This window comes from Haliaeetus albicilla, chromosome 8 (genome assembly GCF_947461875.1).
Source record: "Haliaeetus albicilla chromosome 8, bHalAlb1.1, whole genome shotgun sequence".
Lineage (NCBI taxonomy): Eukaryota > Metazoa > Chordata > Aves > Accipitriformes > Accipitridae > Haliaeetus > Haliaeetus albicilla.
The window spans coordinates 39,570,700-39,590,529 of record NC_091490.1 but is presented as its reverse complement, the minus strand read 5'-3'; the positions used below and the strand labels follow the sequence as shown (position 1 = coordinate 39,590,529).

At 62.0% G+C, this 19,830-nt stretch overlaps 1 protein-coding gene across 1 annotated transcript; it reads left to right on the top strand.

Moving 5' to 3' along the window:
• Window positions 1-3,208: 3,208 nt before the first annotated feature.
• Window positions 3,209-7,156, top strand: LOC138686631 (MAPK-interacting and spindle-stabilizing protein-like). The gene is made up of 4 exons (XM_069790731.1): window positions 3,209-3,321; window positions 4,215-4,244; window positions 5,334-5,959; window positions 7,011-7,156. The coding sequence occupies exons 1-4, from the start codon at window positions 3,209-3,211 to the stop codon at window positions 7,154-7,156; spliced, it is 915 nt and encodes a 304-aa protein (XP_069646832.1).
• Window positions 7,157-19,830: the final 12,674 nt, after the last annotated feature.

The following is a 19,830-nucleotide window of genomic DNA, read 5'->3' as shown; positions in this document are numbered from 1 at the left end:
GGATGGACACGTGGGCGCCCATCTCCAGGGCACGGCTCTGCCTTCGCCGCTCGGCGGCATCTTTTCTTCCCTGCTCTGCAGCTCCACCATTGACACGGCTTTCCCCTCCTCAACCACCACAGCATCCCCAAGGGCAGCCTCCCCCCACACACACACACGTTCACGCTAGCAGTGGGCAAAGCGTGCAAAAAGCAGGTCGTGGTCTGTCAACCCACCTGCTCAAAAGGATTTGCCATCGCTCCAGTTCCCGGGAGCCGATGGTGTCCGGGCTGCAACTGGAACACAGGATCAGGCAGCACCTGAAGCCACTCCAGCCCCTGCCCAGCAGCTCCCTGCTCCCATCACAGTGGGCTTGGGGATGGGCATGGGTCGCATGGGGGACCTCAGCACCCTGCCAGCCCATGTCCTTAGGCAAACCCGTGGGGAGCTGCCCCTCCTCTGCCAAAGCACCTGGGACCCCCAGGTGCCACAGAAAGCCCCAGGGCGCGTTTCCAGCTCAGCTCCAGAAGCATCTCTAGCAATAGCTTTTCCTCTTCCTAAAACAACAAGGGGGAAAAAGCTCCAAAAGCCCCAGAAATGGCAATCGCCTCCCCACAGCCCTCGCTGGCTTTAATCCCCCCACCAGGGAAAAACCTCCTGAGAGCAACTTTGCACAGGACTGCACACACGGGCATCACTGTAACAAATCCCATTCTGCATCGTGAATTACCAGACCCAACGCTGTGCCCTCAAGGCGCCATTCCCTTCCTCGAGCACCTGTGGTCCCGGCTGGAGTAGGTTTACAGACAGGCTCTGCTGATGCTCCCCTGAGCCCAGCTCACCCGCTTTGCTCCCATTATAAAAGCAAAAAAGAAGCAGCAGGACCTGGAGATTCTTTCTCAGGTGGCTGCGGTGCCTCCCAAGCCCCTCATTGTGCAGCCTGAGCAAAAGAAGTCAGACAATCCCCACATGAGTCTATTTTGGTAGGAATCCCTCCATTCCCTAAGTTTGTTAACACTGAAACCTAATGATGCCAGCCAAGCTTGCTTCCTGTATATCTCAATCCCAGCAAAGACATACCAGGAAGGGGAAGAGAAATTATGCCCTAAGACCCTGATGCACCTCAGCAAGTGGCAGGGACTGCAAATTGTCTCATCTTGGATGGAGTTTGGGAGATTTCTACACTGATCATTGTGTGGCAGGTGGTTCAGTTTAACTCGCATTACCAGTACTAGGAATCGCCCACCAGCACCCAGGGCAGAGCAGCAAACGGCCATGACCTGCAAAAGAGAAATGCTGCTGCTAGCGGCTGCCCCATGCTGCTCCTGGCCCCTCGGCACTGTGGGAAGCGCATTTTGGGGGGATTTTTGAGCCTTTGCCTTTTTTCAAGCTCACCGCCAAACGTTCTGCAAAGGCAAAGGAGACGTCAGAAACATTCGTGCTTGCTCCAGGCTGGTTGTAAGCAGGGTCCCGGTTCCACTCGGCTTCTCTGCGTATGGGGAGCCCTCTTGAAAGAAAAGATAACAGATTTTAATTGGAAGCTGGGTTTTTTTTCTGTCCTTTTATTTTCAACACACCCCACCAAATGTTTTCATGAAAATCCTGACCAAACAGCCTCCCTGAGAGCTTTTTGTTTGCCACAAGAAAATATCATTTTTTTTTAAAGCCAAGATGCCTGGCTGTGGGGAAATGGCTACAGATGCTCTTGTAGAGCTGGGCACCCTACGGTGTCCCGGGCACGGTGCTGCCCTGGCAGAGCTGGGGCTCAGGCGCACGGGGCTGTCTCGGGAACCAGAGGATCCCAAATTTCTTGTCGGGGAGAAGCTCTAAAGCCACAAGGTCCCCGTGGCAGTCCCCTGCCCCACTGGTGTCCCTCGGCCCCCGGGCAGGATTGAAGCCAGGGTCCCCGGGGACCCCTCACGGCATCGCCAGCTGCCTTCAAGCAGCCCCCGAAGGGCAGCCCGGCCTCGGCAGCACTGTCAGCCAGCCTCTACGTCTTCCATTAATTCACTTCACACTGTCCATATTGATCGGCTCTGCTCTCTCCCCGGTTCCCCCTCCCTCGCACGCCCTCCCCCCCGCCGGCTGCTGCACCGCTGGGCAGCCCGGGCTGCATGCTGCATGATCCATACAAACTCACTTACTCAGGGAAATCAATGGGCTCGAAAGAGCACACGCAGCAAGGCGAGGAGTCTGTCTGGGGATCGACCGCACAACAAGGAGACACAGAGAGCAGCAGCCAGCACCCCGCCTGCGCCCGGCGCCCCACGGGGCAACCGAGGGACCCGGTGGCCCCCGCTGTCACCCCTGCCACTGTGCCTCCCGTGCCTCGGTTCCCCCGCGGGATGGGGCGATGCTGGTTGGGAGATGGGTGGTAACGGGGGTGCAGGCGGCCTGGGGGGGCTTCCTCCTTTTCTGACAAAGCGGGGGGACTGGGAGGTGGCATCTAGGGCAGGTGCAGGGGGTCTGGCAGGGGACAGTCCCCACCAGGACAACTGTCTTCTCCTCCCATATCCAAGAGAAAGCACATTCCCCTTTTACGTTCCAGCCAGCACAGGCTCCCGTATCCTTCCTCCAGTTCTCTTTGGCTCCAGACAAGTCACGCTGCATCCATGCCTCAGTTTCCCCATGTTTCACTAGCAGGATGCCTCCCTTCCAGCTGGTTTCAGGCTGAGCTCTGCCAGGCTGCCCTGGTTTGTTGCCAGGCCTGTTCACAGCAGCAATAAGTGGTCCTGGGCTGAGGAGAGAGCTAAAATCGAGGATTGTTTGCCCCCTCTGGGGCACCGCCGGCCCTATTTGCCTAGGGAAATACTTGCCACTGCACAAGCAGCACGCTGGAGTGATTAATAAATCCTGCCAGAAGAGCTGCTGCTGTGCTGAGTTCGCCCATCAAGGAAGGAAATCTTTATTTATATATATTCTATAAACTAATTTTTGCATCATTGCAATAAATCCATCTTCCAGCCGTCAGCTACAATCTGCCTTCGTTGCCATTCATGTGCAGCTCCAGGTGGGATGCTGGGGGGGGGGAGCCGGCGCAGGAGCATCCTGGCACTGCTGGTCCTGGGGGGGATCCCCAGTGTCCCTGTCGGGGCTGAAGCCAAAATGGGAACTTGGGGCAATGTTACGGGGGGTAAAAAGCAACTGCTGGCACCCAGCTCCCACCCTGCTGGTCCGTCATACCTCGGCAGAGGGATGGAGGGGTCCCCAGGAGCATCGAGTGGCTGGGATGTCACCGCAGCTAGGACATGGGACCCCCAACGGGCTCGGACCCCCTGCCTTCCTGGGGAGGCCCTGGAGGAACTGGGAAGGCCCTGAGACGGTGCTGTCAACCCAGTACCGGTAAATCCTGGCAATGCCCCTGCCTGCGGGTGACCCGGCAGAGGCGGGGGGAGCCTTTTCCCAGCAGCCCCCCTCTCCGAGGTGAGTGTGGTTGCGCGCTGGAGACGCCGTGTCTGTCCTCCACAGGCTCCAGCCACAGACCGGAGCAGCGGGCGAGCTGGGGGGGGGCACAGTGGGCAGTGGCAGAGCTCCAGGGGTGGCTGCTGCCCCGTCCCCAAAGTGGCAATTCAGGGCTAGGCTGCCCTGAGCAGAATCTGCTGGGACCTGGCGGCTTTTTTGGCTGAGACCTTGTCCAGGGGTGGCTGCCCCCCTGTACCGCAGAGCATCTCACGATGGGAGGTTGCCCAAGAAGTTGGGGGTCCCACCCAGTTGGTCTCTTGAACAGCCTCCAGGGATGCCCTCCCTGCCAGGCTGGGGTGCTCCCGAGGAGCAGGACCCCATTTTGGGGAAGATTTTGGTGCCCCATCCCATCCCCCTGCCTGGGAGCTGGGGCGGGGGGTTCTGCTGCCCAGAGTCATCCCAGCACAGCCCGGCAGCGGCTGATCGAACTCAACTGAGTGCCGGGGCAGGGCAAGCAGGAGGTGTGGGCAGGGATCCCACCGGGGAGATGAGTCTGCTGGGCCTCAGCCAGGCCAGGAGACCCCACAGCTGCGGCTCCCAGCCCAGGACTGGATGCGGACGGCAGGACGGAAGACTCAGAGCAACGGGGGTGGAGGAAGGCTGCCATCAGCTTGCCTATTCAGCGAGCGGGGACCCCCCGAAGCCCTCCCCAGGGTGATGTCCCCATTGCTGAGGGGCACCTGGCTGCCTGCCCCCCATCTCCTCTGGGATGGGGCAGGAGGAGGCTGGTGAGGTGCAGCAAAGCCCCCCCTCTCCCCTGCCCCTTCCCGCAGCCGCCTGCTGACGCTCTCCGGCAGGATGCGGTAACGCCGGTGGGAGCGGGCTCACCCGCATGGGCAGGGGGTTTCGGGAACCGACAGCCCTCAGACGCCGGTGTACCGGGCAGCATGGCCTCCCCTCCACCACTACCCGACCCTGGGCACCCAGACCCCCCCACCCTGCCCAGGGAGACCCACCCAGGCACATCCCTGCCCGGCCCCAAGACCCCCACAGCCCTAAGGGCCCTGCAGAGCTCTGGAGGGACCCATCTCGGGGGTCCCCTAATGGGGCGAGGACTGGGAGGGACTGGGACAAGCTTTTGAAACAAAATTCTTTGAATCCCTTGTATATATATATATTTTTTCCCCCGTTTTGTCCTTTTTTCTCTCCCTTTCCTGTGCTTTGCCAGCCCTGGCACTCGTTACCAGCGCTGGTGGTAACGAAGGGCTCTGTGCATAGCAATGAGATTGATTGACCCCGGTGACCCTGGCCAGGGCCAGGGCTTACTCCAGGGCGCCTGGGTCACCGGCTGCTGACCATCACTGGTTGCCACGGTGACACCAGCGGTCCCTAGGGATGACTGGGGGGGCTCCGGGATGCAGGGGGGGTGCTGGGACAGGTCAGCGTGTCAAGGCTGGTGCGTTAGTGGGATGTTACTGGTATGGGGAGGGCAAGGGTTAAATTCCCAGCCCCGGGTGGCACCCCGAGGGGCAAGTCCCTTTCGAAGGGAGCAGGACGGGGGGGTGGAAGAAGTCACCGGTGAGGGTTGGTGTGGTGTGCTCGCTGGGGAAACTGAGGCACAGAGGGATGCCTGTGCGGTGCAGAAGGAACCCACGAGTGTTGGCCTCGGATGGGAGGGAAGAAAGGCCGGGGGGGGGGGGGGGAGCGGGGTTGTGGAGTGGCGTGGAAGGGGAAGGGGGAAGAGGTGGAGGGTGGAGGTTTGGGTGGAGAGTGGGGGGTGCAGGACAGGATGGAGGGGTGCAGGATGAAGGAGGGGGGACACGCAGGGCAGGCGCAGGGGAGTGGATGGAGGGGGTGCAGGATGAAGGGGGGGTGCAGGGTGGTGGGTGGAGGGGTGCAGGGGGCGGGTGTCGCCCGGGGACCCCAATTCCTGGGCTCCCGCTGCCCTCTAGCGGGCAGGACCAGCCCGGCCCCGCCGAGGGCACCGCGCTGTCCCCGTGCCCCCCGTCCACCCGTGGGGGGGGAGCAATCCGGGAGGCGCTTGGGCTGGGAGCAGGACACGGGGGCCCGCGTGTCGTGGCGCAGCCACCCGAGGGGAGAAGCTGGGCGGGGGGGGGCGGCCCAGGCATCCCGGTACAGCGCCCGGGTGGGCTGGATCCTGCGTGGGGCCGCTGTCACCCCCTCCCGGGGGGGACACGTCCCCAGGGTGAAGGGAACGGGGCGGGGGGGCGGGAGCTGCGGGAGGAGCCTGGGGTTAAAGTCATCCGAGCCGCCTTCGGGGGGAGCCCCCGGGTGGCCCCGCTCCCGCTGGAGCCGCGCCAGGGTGCGCAGGGGGCACCCACTGGGGTCCTGCCCCACGCACCCACGGGTCGCTACCGGGGTTCCCACTGCCCCCCCCCCTCCCCCGGGGTGCCCTTCCCTGCACCCAGCGGGTCCCACTGCCCCGCCTCCCTGGGTCCCCTCCCCAGCACTCAGGGGCTCCCACTGTCGTCCACCCCCCGAGTCCCCTCCCCGGCACCCACGGGCTCCCACTGCACCCCCGGCCCCGCGCCCCCGCAGTGCGCCCGTCGGCCGCCAGGTGGAGCCACGAGCCCTCCCGGGCCGGGCCGCGGATCGAACCGGTGCGGACCCAGCCCCGAGCCTCTCCCTGTCCCCAGCCCTGTCCCTGTCCCCAGCCCCGACCCTCTCCCTGTCCCTGTCCCCAGCCCTGTCCCTGTCCCCAGCCCCGACCCTCTCCCTGTCCCTGTCCCCAGCCCCGATCCTGTCCCTGTCCCCAGCCCCAACCCTCTCCCTGTCCCCAGCCCCAACCCTCTCCCTGTCCCTGTCCCCAGCCCCGATCCTCTCCCTGTCCCCAGCCCCAACCCTCTCCCTGTCCCTGTCCCCAGCCCCGATCCTCTCCCTGTCCCTGCCTCCAGCCCTGTCCCCAACCCTGTCCCTGTCCCCAACCCTGTCCCCGTCCCCAGCCCTGTCCCCAACACTCTCCCTGTCCCCAGCCCCGACCCTGTCCCTGTCCCTGTTCCCAGCCCCAGCTCTGTCCCCAGCCCTGATCCTCTCCCTGTCCCTGCCTCCAGCCCTGTCCCTGTTCCCAGCCCTGTCCCTGTACCCAGCCCTGTCCCTGTACCCAGCTCTGTCCCCAGCCCTGATCCTCTCCCTGTCCCCAGCCCCAGCCCTGTCCCCAACACTCTCCCTGTCCCCAGCCCCGACCCTGTCCCTGTCCCTGTCCCCAGCCCCAGCTCTGTCCCCAGCCCTGATCCTCTCCCTGTCCCTGCCTCCAGCCCTGTCCCTGTTCCCAGCCCTGTCCCTGTACCCAGCCCTGTCCCTGTACCCAGCTCTGTCCCCAGCCCTGATCCTCTCCCTGTCCCCAGCCCCAGCCCTGTCCCCAACCTTGTCCCTGTCCCCAGCCCCAGCTCCGACCCTGTCCCTGTCCGTGCCCCCAGCCCCAGCTCTGTCCCCAGCCCTGATCCTCTCCCTGTCCCTGCCTCCAGCCCTGTCCCCAGACCTGTCCCTGCCTCCAGCCCTGTCCCTGTCCCCAGCCCTGTCCCTGTCTCCAGCCCTGATCCTCTCCCTGTCCCTGTCCCCAGCCCTGTCCCTGTCCCCAGCCCTGATCCTCTCCCTGTCCCTGTCCCCAGCCCTGTCCCTGTCCCCAGCCCTGATCCTCTCCCTGTCCCTGTCCCCAGCCCTGTCCCCAGCCCTAGCCCTGACCCTGTACCCCCCTGCTCTCCCTGCCCTGCCCACCCCACTGCCTAATGCTGGGCTGATGCTCAGCATCCCATAGGCGTGTGACACCCCCAGGCTCTCCCTGCACTGGGCCCTTGGTGGCATCTGGCAGGCTGAGTCACCCTGGGCAGCCCCGGGTTGGTGGCACCTGGGTCAGACTGCCATCGGGGACGTGTAGCCACACCATGGGCTTCAGCTGGGATGGGAAGCCCTCAGTTCTGCTTCTGCCCCTCTGACGTGGGGTGAGACGTGGAATAGGAGCGAAACTCAACGCCGGCCCCAAGGCCTGGGGTGAGGGCACATTTGGGGACGGGGCAGTGGGTCATGCCTGGGGTTCAGCTGGATCCTGGCAGCCAGGATGGGAAGCCCTAAACACCAACAGTGACCCACAGGGTGGGGTTCACTGCCACCAGGGAAGCTGGACCAGGGGCAAAGCACCTCCAACCTGGGCAGCCATCGGACAGTGCCCGTCCTGCCCGTTACCCCAGGGCTGCACGGCGCCTCGCTGCCCGCAGGGCCTGTAGAGAAGCAAGAGAGGGCTCAGCCATCCCTCTCCTGGATCCTTCCTCTTCCCATCAGTTATTTCGGGAGGTGGCACCTCCATGCCCAGCCCGGCACCCTGCCCTGTCCGGGGGTGTCAGCGGGAGCAGGGATGCAGGGCTGGCGAGCGACTGAGGCCAGAGGGCAGCGAGAGAAGGCAAACCCCCCCCTATTCCTCCCCAGCCTGTTGCGGTTGGAGCTGTGGAGTGGAAGTAACACGCGGTGACACCGCTGCCCAAAAAGCCGCCACCAGAACAATAGTCTGGAGCGCGGAGGACGCAGGCGGCCACGCTGCCCTCAACGCTCGCCAAGGAGCCAGGCGCATCCCCAGGACACCCCGCGAGGGCACCCGGCCTGGGGCATCCCACGTAAGGGACATCCCGCGGTGCTGGGTGGCCCGAACAACCGACAAGGGCACCCTGCTAATGAGGAAGGCCTGACATTTCCAACGGTGGCACTGGGACGGAGCTGGGCCGTGGCGCTGGGGTCACGACCGAAGAGGCACTTGCTGAGCCCGAGGCTGTGCCGCCTCCGGCCCTAACGGGGAGAAAGTGAGGGGAAAAGAAAATGGCAGGCGAGACAACAGAGGAGCAGGGTTGCTTTGCCTTTAAAATAATGCAGCAAAATTAGCAGCTCTGCAGTCATTAATATGCAAAAATGCAAATCAGGAGGTAATTAAGCTGCAGTCCTCCGGAGGATATTTCCATCATAATGAATTCTATTGTCAGGGAAAGAGCAGCCAGGCGGATTTATGTTGCTTACATGAATATAAAATATGAGTATCAAAGCGTTGTCCTTGCTGCCTGCTGCAGTCCCCTGCCCCGGACAGAGGAGGGCACAGGGCACAACGTCCCCATCCCTCGTGCCAGCCCGGCTGGCGTTGCCCATCGCCAAGGCAAGGCGGCAGCTGGGGGACTTGGGTACCTGCAATGGGGGGGAAAAAATAGCCTCTCCCTTCCCCCTCCCCCTGTGCCACATCCCCCAGCAAACCCCCAACCAACCGGCAGCGCGTCAGTGCCGTCCCCTGCGGTACCCACTGGCACTGAGACCTGTGCTGGGGCCGTGCTGGCTCTCCATCTCTCCAGGGGCCAAAGAGGGACTGGGGACACCCCAGCCAGGGGGTGACTCTTTCCCGAGTGGTCCTGTGTGGTGGGGCTCCCCCAGCAGCACCCTGGCCCAGCCAGGGCTGTGTCTCCACGGGGACCCAGTGTCTGACCCTGTCAGGATTCCCCTGTCCTGATCCCGGCCAAACTCCCGGGAGAGCTGGACACTGAATAACACTTTGTCCATCCATCTCTTCCCACCCCATGTGTGTGCCGGGAGCCAGGACCCAACCGAGGCGGGGACCCTTGGACACCATGATGGTGGGGACCCCAAACTGGGGGGATGACACATGGGTACCCCGAGGGTTTGGGGCAGTGGGGGCAGCCGGACCGCTGAGCTATTCAAGTGATGCACCAGCCAAAGGACCACCAGTCCTTGGGCACGGGCTCAGTCCCCATTTGCCAGATCAAACCCTGCCACTGAGCTGCCCGCGGGTGCCACGTCCCCCCCCAGCAGCCCCCACCACGGCCCCCAAACCCGGAGGGCGAAAACCGGGACGCAGCCTTCCCCTTTCATTCCTGTCAGTGGTGTCCGCCACAGAAAACAAACCGAAACCCACCCAAAACGAAATAGTTGGCCGGGTGCCACCCTGCAGCTGCCGTCTCCCGGCTCAGCCTGGCATTTTTCAAATGTCAAGGCGAAAGGCTGCAGGGCCGCCAGGCAGCCCGGCTTGGGGGGCTCGCTGCTGGGGCTGGGGGGTGGACGGGGGGGCTGGGGACAAGGAGGGGGACGGGAAGGGGTGCGGAAGAGGGGGAAGGGACACCCGCAACCCCTGCAGCTGTCATTGTCATCCTTGAGGTAGAGGTGGTAGGTTGGGGGAGGCGGAGGGAGCCCGTACTGGTTAGATGGGAGGGAACCAGCTCCATCTTAGCGTTGCTGTGGTCGAGGCGAGAGAAGAAGAAGGTTTTTTAAAAAAAAAAAAAAGGCAAGAAAAAAAGAAAAAAAGGCAGGAAAGGAGACGGGCAAACAGGAGCAGCTGCTCCCCGGAGATGCAGGGCTTTCTTCTTTCTTTCAAAGCCACAAAAGTTGTTGCTCGCAGGCTCGGGAGCCCCCTCCCATGGCCCCTCCTGCCTCACGCCGCTGTGGTGAGGGTGGCCAGACAGCTGGTGGCCAGAGGCTGAAGCCATGCTTGCCGTCCGAGGGCCCGGGGAGCTGGAGCTGAGCTCGTCCCCATCCCACGGCATCCCCTCGGCTTGCCCAGGTCCTCCCTGCCCAGGGCACGGTGGGGCTGGGGGCTGGCAGGGCACATGGGGCTGGTGAAAATGGACCCACCATCCCCAATGGGACCGTCCTCATCCTCAGCACGGCTGAGGGCTGGGTGCCCCTACCCATGCCCGGGGGTGGCACGCGGGTGCCTCGCAGCCAGGCTGAGCTGACAGACACAACCCAGCGGTCCCCCGTGGCCCCCACCTGCCGTGGGCCCCCCCCCCCGCCACCACGCTCAGCCCCACCGTGCACCTGCGAAGCCGGAAACCTTCAACTCCCCGGTAAAGCCCAGAGCCGGGGCGCGGGGGGGGCGACCGGGGAGGGGGTATAGGCAGAGGGTTGCCTCCATTTCGCCCTCTCCGTGTTCACCCTCTCGCCGTCGGGCAGCAGGGAATCGCTGCCTTTTCCCCGGGGAGGCTCATAGCCCCGATGCCCCGTCCCTGGGGAGGTGGGGTACCTCGTGGGTGCTTGCACACGCAAGTGCTGTGGGTGGGTGTGCGGGTGGGTGCTCTCCCCGTGACCCCCTCCACCAAGCAGCATCAGAGTTATGGAGCTGCAGCGGGCACTGTCACACCCGGGTGTCCCCCTCCCCGACGCCCTCCTGAGCCCCATTAAAGCCAGCAGGGCTCTGTGGAGCACGGAGTGTTTTAGGAATGACGTGGGGCTACCTCCTTGCTGTGTTCCAGCCCCATGTCTGGGGATGAAGAGCCCAATGTGGTCGGGGGTCCCGGGTTTCCCAGCTTTCAGGGGTCTCGTGCCCCAGGGGGGCTGCGGGAGGGTTGCGTGGATGATGGGTGAGCAAAAGGGATTTGCGGTGGTGATGGCTGACAAACTGAAATCAAACTGGCTCTTGAGGAGCCCAGAAACAGAGCAGGCTGAGGGCAGAGTCCCAAATTTACCCCCCCAGCCCTGAGGACAGACCAGCCCCCCGCAATGAGCTTAGGGGATCACGGAGTCCCCAACCATTGCCCCAAAGCTACCATATCCATCTCACAGTGGATGGCAGGGGGACGAGGGGTCGGGGTGCTATGCTGACCCTGGGGACACCCTTGTGCCACCACCCCAAGAAGGACCCCTGAGGGCATCAGGGCATTTTCTTCAGTCATCGTCACGGCAGGGGTCCCAATACGCCCCGGCAAAGGATCGTGTCCCCACTCCCCCGGGAGCTCACGCGTACCGAGACCATTCCCTGTTCCCACAGGGACACAAGAGCTGCGCGACTGGGGCTGCGGAAGAGGACGGTTGGGAGAGGAGCACCCATGTTTACATACGGTGACTTGCAAATCCTCCCCCCCTCACCCCTGCCTCGGCATCCCGGCCACCCTCCCCCTCGGTGGCAGCTCCTCTTGAGGTTTGAGGTGACATCCTGCTTTCTGCGTCTCGCTGTCACCCCGGCCTGGGGGGCCCCTGGAGCAGGTAGGGAAACCGCAGAGGCAGCAGAGGCAAGGCTGGGGGGGGGCACATCCCCCTGTCCAGCTCTGGCTGCACCCAAAAAATGGCAACTAGTTACACCAAAGATGAGTCAAGTCCGATGACCCCCCCCCAACCTCCTTGCACAGCTTGTGGGGGGCACATCGCAGGGCAGGGGCCTCACAGGTTCCTTTCCTGAGCTCCCCATCCCTGTCTCCTTCCCCTACTCTGGGCGAAAAAACCTGCCAATATTTGGGTTTGTAAGCTACCAGGAAAGGAAAACAGCAAGCTATAAATCAGGGTGACATCCTCCCTGCCGAGCAGCAGGTTGGAGCAGGTGAAGCTTTTTGCTTTGGTGCTTTATTTTGGGAGCATGCATGCGGAGGCAGGAGTAGAGATAAACGCCAGGCTCTGCCCTTCAGCCCATCACCCAACCCTGAGCATCCTGGCTGCCCACACCACAGCACCCTCGTGCCCTGGGCACCTCAAGCGCAGCTGGTTTTAGCTTCACCACTCACGAAAATAGAGACAAGGATGATACCTGGCAGCTCAACCTCCCCTTCCCGGGATGCTGAGGGATGGAGGAGGGATGCAGGGATGGGAGCACTCCCTGTTCCCCTGAATTAATCTGGGGGGAAGCTGTAGTGCCAGCTCTGAGCACCGTGCACGGAGCAGCTGCCCCCCCTCCCCACGACGATGGGCACACGGGTGCTGTGCCTGCATGATGTGGGTGCCCTAGCAGGCAGGAGCAGGGGAAGCCAAGGCGCTTGGCACTTGTTTAGCTGTGAGCACAGCTCGATGCAGAGATAAGATAAGGCGTCTGACGGCTGCCAAGTTAAACTGAGGTCACTGCAAACCCAGGCGGGTGAACATGCCCCCGCAGCCCCAGGTTACATACACACACATCCAGATGTATATTTTCATTTCAGACAGGTCTGTGTCCTTCTACCTGGCTGTCCTGCTGGGTTTGATAAAAAAAGCACCTTTTCCCACAGCACCAAGCGTCGAGCAGAGCTGATGGCAGGGGTTTTCCAAGCCACTTTTTGCCTAGTTTTGCTCAAAATCTGAGCAAGATGCTCTGCGGGAGAGGGGCAGCTTCTTGGAAAACCAGTTTTTTTTCTATTTCACAGTTTGAGCAAGGTGTCGGGGGCTTCCCCTCCCGGTGTGAACACGTGGGGCCAGCGTGGGGCTCGGCTGTCAGGGCACGATCCTGCCAACTCCCAGCCCCCTCTCGCTGCCCCGGTTCCTCCGTACTCCAGCCCCGTGGTCCTGCCGGCGGCATCCCTGGCACCTCCTGGGGCTGGCAGAGCTGGTACCCTGCACCCCCTCCCCGGCAGCTCCCGGGGAGGCTCCAACACTGCCAGTCGCCGAAAGCTTTGAAAGCAGCTTCAAAATTTGGGCTGTCCAGGAACCGCAGAGCCAGGACTTGGCTGCACGCGTGGGCGGTTCAGAGCTGGGGTCAGTTTTCTGCCCTTTCCTCTCCCCTCTCCAAATGTGCTTTTTTTTTCTCCCTTAAGCTCCTGATTTAAAAAAAAACCTATCATGACACCTCCAGACTCCCTCACCTGGAGCTTTCCTCAAAAGAGGAGAAAGTCCCTGGGTGTCCAAAAACTGAGTTGGAGGAGTCCGGGAGCCCAGGCCAGGGGCTACCTGGGGGGACAGAAGACACATCCAGGGTTTAATAAGGGTAAAAAGCCCCTTCGCCACCCCAAGCTTCCTCTCCCCCACCGAGGATGCTCCCCGCAGCCCCCCCGGATGCGGGTTTGGAGGGAGCGGGTTGGGGAGGGGATGCAGGAGGTGGGGGCAATGCGGGGGGAGGCATCGCAGCCGGATTCAAATGGGAGACGCCTGACAGATGGGTCTGCCCTAGATTTCACGACTGGCTGCCGTTAATCTGGCTTCCTGCGCCCTCCCCCCCCCCCAGCCCACCTCCCCACAGCTCAAGGCTGCACCCAAGCTCCCCATTGCCAAGGCGGGGGGGTGACAGGGCCCTGCGGGGACACAGGGAGGGGGCCATGGTGCAACTGGGGTCATCAGGTGTCCCCAGCCTTTGGCAGGGCTGCTGGGAACCCACCGGCCCACAGCCAGAGTCACAGCACCCTGCTCTGTCCGAAATGTCCCCTGCCACTTGGGCACGGCCCAAAACCCAGCTCTGGGGTGCCCATGTCCCCTCTTGTCCGTCCCCCCCGCCATGAGCAGACCACTCTGCAGCCTGCTGGCCACAGCCCTGGGGGAAGATGGGTTTTGCTGCAGTGTCCTTTCACATGCCCAGGGCTAAGTATCTCTTCAGCCTCCTCCTCCTCCTCCCCCAGTCTCCCTTAACCCGCCTTTGGATTTCGTCCCATCTCCCCTCTGCACCCCCCTGTTCCCCAAAGACCCTGCAAAGCTGCGGATGTAGGGGAGGGGGAGCACCCTGCAAAACGTCAGGGAGGGAACCGACATCTTCAGCTGCAGAACAGGCACCCACAGCCGGGCTGCAGGATTTTTGGCTGCTCCCTGCCCAGGGACATTGCCCTGTGACAACCCCCCCTGCCCCCAGCAGCAGCCTCTGCCCCTGCCATACAGGTGGGGACAAGGCACAGCGTGGGGAAGGATGCTCTGCTCCCTGCAGCTGCCCTTTGCCGTGTCCCCAGGCCACTGAAATGCAGCCCCCCCAGTCCGTGTGTGTGTCCCCCCTCACTGGCAGCGCAGCCGTCCCAGGAGTTTCTGCTTCTCCTTCCTCTCAGCAGAAGTGACGTGAGCTCCTGGGGTTGCCGGCATCTAATTATACCACCGTGTCAGTGCGGTCGGCTCCCCCACCCACACGCCGCGTCGGCCCAGGGAAGCGAAAGAGAAGCGGTGCCACGGGCCAGGCCGGGTGGGAGGACACGGTGGAGATGCACCTGCAGCCGTGGCAGAGGATGGGCAAGAGCCGGCAGAGCTATGGCATCCCCCTGCTCGGCCCTTGCCGGGAGAGAAAGGTGGATTTGGGGGGTGTCATTTGGCTCCAGCCCCCAGCACCCTCTGGAACAAGGCGATCTGGGTTCGTGTGTCCTTCCAGGAGAAGCACATCCAGATCTCAGCCCCTTGCTGGGGAGCTGATCTATAAACTTAGGTCACTCAGGGCCAAGTTTCTCCAGGGCACCGAGTCGGTTTTTAGGTGCCTGCTCACAGCCAGGTTGGTCTTTGCTCCTGTGCCCAAGCTCAAGTTTTGGGGGAGTTTTCAGCATCTTCCACCCATGCCGGAGCCACGTGCAGTGGGACAAGGTCACGGTGCAGACGCAGATGGCAAGAACTGGAACAGCATAGAAAAGGATGGAGCCAAACTGGATCTTCCCCATGTCGGTGGGGCTGGATCTGGCAGCGGGGAGGCAGCTGGGGGGCAGGCGGTGCCCAAACCCCTCCCTGGGCTGAGACTGCAAGGAGGGAGGGTGGAAAATGGGGCTGAGACGGGACCCACTGCAAACCCTCACTTTGCTGCAGAGGAGGCTTGAGCCAGCTCCGGCTGCGGTGAGAGTTGCCACCGGGATCTGACCATCCTCTCCCATGGCCGTGCCCCACGGTGGGGGAAGGAGCCTGGAGCAGGGACTCATCTCACCGGGGAGGTTTCTATTACTCCTCAAATGATGCTGAAACTTGACATTATATCACGAAACCCGCTAAGGGAAGAAATCTGTGTAGGGAAGGGAAATCCCCTGGCCGGTCCCAAACAGGCACCGCCCGTGTCCTCTCCTTCCCCTGCAGCAAAGGCAGAGAGGCCACTGCCATTCCTGGTGTCCCGGCGCTCGGAGCACCTCCACTTTGGGGCACGTTTGCAAATTGAAACTTTCTGAGCCTCACTCACCGTGAGGACATATTTATTTAGCTGTTTAGCTTGAAGAAGCTGGAAAGGTGCCCTGTTAACAACACGTTTACATCCCAGCAGCATTCAAACCCCCAGCTCAGCCAGGCAAAAACCTGCCTTCTCCTCCTGTCCCTTCCTCAGCGGCACTTTTGGGGTGGGTGGAGGGGACTTTTCCGGCTGGCAGGGGTTATATTGGCAGTCCTTTAGACGGGTGCTGCCACCTTCCTTGTCCATGGGGAATATTTACCCTCAGGTTCGACAACTGCCCTCACACCCTGCCGTCTTCACCTGTGAAGAGGTGCTGGACATCCCATTTGGCAATGCCGGACAGCACCTATGGGCAAGGCTCCCGTCCCTGTCCCCTGCTCCGCACCCAACTCCCGTGATAGCTATTTCCTTCCATCCCTCTCCCTCTTCCTCTCTGTCTCACTCCTTCCCTCCTCTCCTTCCCCCTGTCCCCATTCCCCTTCCCTGGAGCCTCCTGCCTGTCCCTCTGCCCAGACCAGAGCTGCCTGCACAGCCAGGGACCAGGCTCCCCTCAACCTTTTCCCAGCAGAATCTGCACCCCACCCCCCCCAATTAACCTTCTCCCACCCACAAACTCTCTCAGCCAGCAGCAACCTCCATCCCTGCATCCTGGTGGGGGAAGACGGTCCCCACCGGCCCCCCCGGGGCACCCCGTCAAGGGCACCCCCGGAGATTCCCCCCCCCGCCTCAGAGAAGGTGCTACGATGGTCTCTGGGTGCGGGGGTGTCTTTTCTTTCCATTCTGAGGAGATTCCCCGGGCCCCCCGCCCCGGCAAACACGTACAGAGGGTTTCCTGTTCGTAGGCGGATGCTATCCTGGGCCGCGGGTTGCAGTGGCGCTGGGGGGGGGATTCCACCTGGGGCTGGGGACACCGTGTTGTCTCCTCCGACACACCATGCCGAGGGCTCTCTCATGACCCCGGTTGGGTTTTGGTTGATTTTAAGGTAGCTTTTCCAAGCCCCCCCAGGCAGGATCGCAGCCCCTGGGGCAGACACAAGCATCCCCAGGCTTTGCTGTGCTGTGGGGACCATAGCCTGCTGCCAGGGGGATAAAGAGCACCCTTGACCTGGGGCACCCAGAACGGGATTTCTTTACAGTTGAGTCATCTAAACATTACAATTTGGGGACCACTTCCCCCTGAGCCCCAAGAGAGCCCACGGGGCTGGGGTGCGCTGCACCGTGGCACGACCTCGCATTTCCCAGGGGTCCCATCAGCACCCAGTAGTCTGCGGACGACGGGCTGGAAAACATGATTCCGGGTGTAATTAGGGAGAGAAGCGGCACGGTGGTGGTGGGAGGCGGCCGGAGCATTTGACATCGCCGCTGCACCGGGGCAGCGTTTTGATGGAGCGTTTTTGCATTTTTCAACATTTGCACAAAGCGAGGGGTTTTGTGCACAGGAGAATTCCCCGCTGAATTTTCCAATGAGCTGCCCCGAAGCTTTTCAATACGCGGTTGAGAAGTTTCCATCCTAGCTCTGCCCGGGCTGGGAGGTGAGCGGAGGCGGATGCCATGGCCGTGCTCCTCTGCAGGGCTGGATCCGGCCGGCTCCACCAGCGCCCAGCTCTCCAGCGGGTCCTGAGCGAGGGCTGGACCGTGTCCCGTTCCCCCCGCTGCCTTCCCCCCAGCATCGCTGCCTTCCCCATCCTGCTGCTGCTCCGCTGGGGATGTGGCCCTGCCCGGCAGGTGCCTGTGAAGATGCTCGATGGCCACCCCAATCTTTTGCCTCAGTTTCCCCACCTGCAAACAGGGCTGGGGGCTGCATGAAACCCCTGAGCAGGGATCTGGAGGAGCAGCCGGGCAGCTCCTGCCCCGGCTGGCCACAGCAGACATCACTCATGCTCAGCCAGGACCCAAGCCTTGTGGAGGGGGGTGTCCTCCCCCCAGCGCCGGTGACAGGGACACCTGGCCACTGATGTCCCTACTCCATGCTGTGCCCAAAAGAGAGGGTTAAGGAAGAGAGGAAGAAGAGGGTCCCCAATGCCCCCACGCGAAGGCAGGGAGGATGATCACGCTTTCCGCATCACTTCTGTCCCCACATCTGGAAGAAAAGGAGCAAAATAGGTCGGAGAAGGAGACCTGTGACTGCCACTGATGTCCCCCACGGCTGTGCTGAAGGCTGGTCACCGTGGGACAGGCAGGGAGGCCACGCTGACAGGCAGCCACGGCAGGCAGGGATGAATTCGGATCTATCGTGCGACTCCAGACTGTCCCGCGGGAGGTATTGACTATCATAACTCAGCTGATGGAATTATAACAGTGGCGCGCGTTGCGGGGGCTGCCGGGGGCCGTCGCTAATAACAAATGGCACCCAAAGGGAGGACGGCGAGCGAAGCTAACGATGCTTTCAGGGAGCTGCTGGTGGCACGCGCTCACCCTTTGGTGGAGGAAAAATCCGTGCACAGGGATGAGCAGCGGCAGCCAGGAGCCGGAGAGTGTCCCGCTCTGCTGTGGGTGCTGCAGGGGCGGCCGGGAAGGAGGGGACACCCTCGGAAGAAAGGGGGACAGCGTGGCCAAAAGGTCCAGAACTGCTGCCCGAGCTGCCTGGAGAGCGTGAGCTGAGCCCAAAGGCTGCCCTCGCTGGGAGCCCATCCTCGTGGCAGCTCGGCTGCTGCACCATCACGCAGGCTGGGAAGGAGCTGGGGACAAAGTAGCTGTAATGTGAGAGATGGGCGGGTTTTAAAAAAAAGAAAAATAAGAGTTTGGAGGCCTTTTTTCTCTGTCCCTGTTGTTGTTGTTGTCCATAAATAATAATTAAACCACCATTTCCAGCCGAGGCCACTTGTTTTAAATTTCCTGGCTAAAGTGATGTAACAGCTGTGCGTGATGCAACGCCATGTGGAATGCATCATTCAGGAAACCAAAAACAAAACTGCCTTTCTGTCCAAATACTCAGCATATCTCCTTCCCCCAGCCCCTGGCTCGGGGGTCCAGCAGCCCCCAGGTCTGGGCTGGGCATCCCCCGTGTTCCTGCAGGACCCAGCTCTGGGTGCCCGGTGCCTGCAGGAGGAGAGCAAGGGGTGGCTGGGGGGGGCAGCTCCCTGGTCAGTGCCGGCTGAGCTCCAGGTCTTTTTTAATTAAAAATGTTACAAATCAAGAACCGGCGCTTATGCTGAGGACATATAAACCTGCGCAAGCCTGGCACATACCCTGCAATGGAGTGGAGGGTCTGGGGGGGCTTCTCCTGAGAGGTTCCCCTGTTTCGTCCCCCTCTTCCCCCCCAGTTTTGCCCAGCCCTGCCATGGCTGGAGTAGCCAAAATCTGGCTTCAGCGGGTCTCCTGCCACCCCATTTCCCCCCCCCACACTGTTGCTGGAGGGATATGGGGGGCTCACTGGCTCAATCCCCTCTGTGGCTGGACTGTCTGGCAGGATTTAACCCTGCCTCAGCTCCCCACTGCTACAGGGAAAAATAAACTCTCTGCGATGCCCACAACTGTCCCTCTGTCCCATCCCCTCCCGCAACATCATTGCTGCCCCGTGCCCAGTGCCCAGTGCCCACTCGGTCCCCATGGGAGCCCGACCTGCCTTTGAAACAGGGCTAGCCAGAAAGGACAGGCAAGAAAGGAAAGAAAAAGAGGAGAAAGGGAAAGAGAAGGGGAAAAAAAAAAAAAAAGAAAGAAAAAAAACCCCCCGAGGTTGCAGTGGGAAATCAGAAGTCAGAGCTGAGGCATTTCGGCAGCCGGGGCTGGAATGTCTGACTCACACTGTGACTAAATGCAAATATGAACTCAAACTTGCTCCTTAAAGTCGCTGAGATCCAGTGCGAAGCCCCGAGCTCCCACCGGCCCCCTCGCCCTGGGTCTCCCAGCGAGGTGGCCTGAGCCCTGCTGTGCGGTGGCCCACATCTCAGTGGCTCCGGGGAAAGGCATCCGTGGGAGCATCCTCCACGACGACAGCGACGTGCGATGCTCCACACCTCCCCGTTTGTTTTACCTCCCTGAAACTGGACCGAGGCGGGAGCCTGGGGGCAGGAGGACACCCCCAGACCTCAGCTTTGGGCGGGAGATGCTCGCTTGGTCCCGCTCCTCGCCGTCCCCATGCCGAGGGGACCTCCTTGGGCTGCCCTGATTTTTAGGGGCAGGGGGGCTTTACGCAGAGGACTTTGTGCAGCCACTGGCCTCGCTGGGTGGTCCCGGCCCATCGGTCTCCTCTGCGCCAGACGTCAGGTCCCTCGCGGTACGGGTGGCTGTCACACGGTGTCCTGGGACATTAAGAGATGGGGGAAGAGTCTGGGTCCCAAATGAGGGGCAGGTCCCAGCAAGCAGCACCGCACACAGGGAATCACATCACGTCTTGGAAAAACAGCCCTGCTCGAAGAAAATTCCAGGGAAACGGGGATTTTGCTCCTTTTTTTTGTACCTTTTTTGTTTTTTAAACCTGTTTTGTTGCCCAGCACTGACCTGACCTTTCATTCATTTTCAGTTTTGTAAGAGGGGGCTGCGAGGCTCCGAGGGAAGCAGCAGTGGCCGGTGTCCCGCAGCCCTCGTGGGGGCCGGAGCCTCCCCCAGACATTGCCCCACTACTTAACGCTAGACCAGCTCAGCACTCCCAAGCTCTCCTGGCCAAGGACCGCAGCGAGCCTTTCCTGGACCCTCCTGAACCCCCGGGAGGTGACATGGGG

Coding starts and splice junctions, on each gene's coding strand:
- LOC138686631 (XM_069790731.1), top strand. CDS start 3,209: ATGTCACCGCAGCTAGGACATGGGACCCCCAACGGGCTCGGACCCCCT. Junction 3,322..4,214: donor GTGCTGTCAACCCAGTACCG/GTAAATCCTGGC, acceptor CCCTTCCCGCAG/CCGCCTGCTGACGCTCTCCG. Junction 4,245..5,333: donor ACGCTCTCCGGCAGGATGCG/GTAACGCCGGTG, acceptor GCTGCCCTCTAG/CGGGCAGGACCAGCCCGGCC.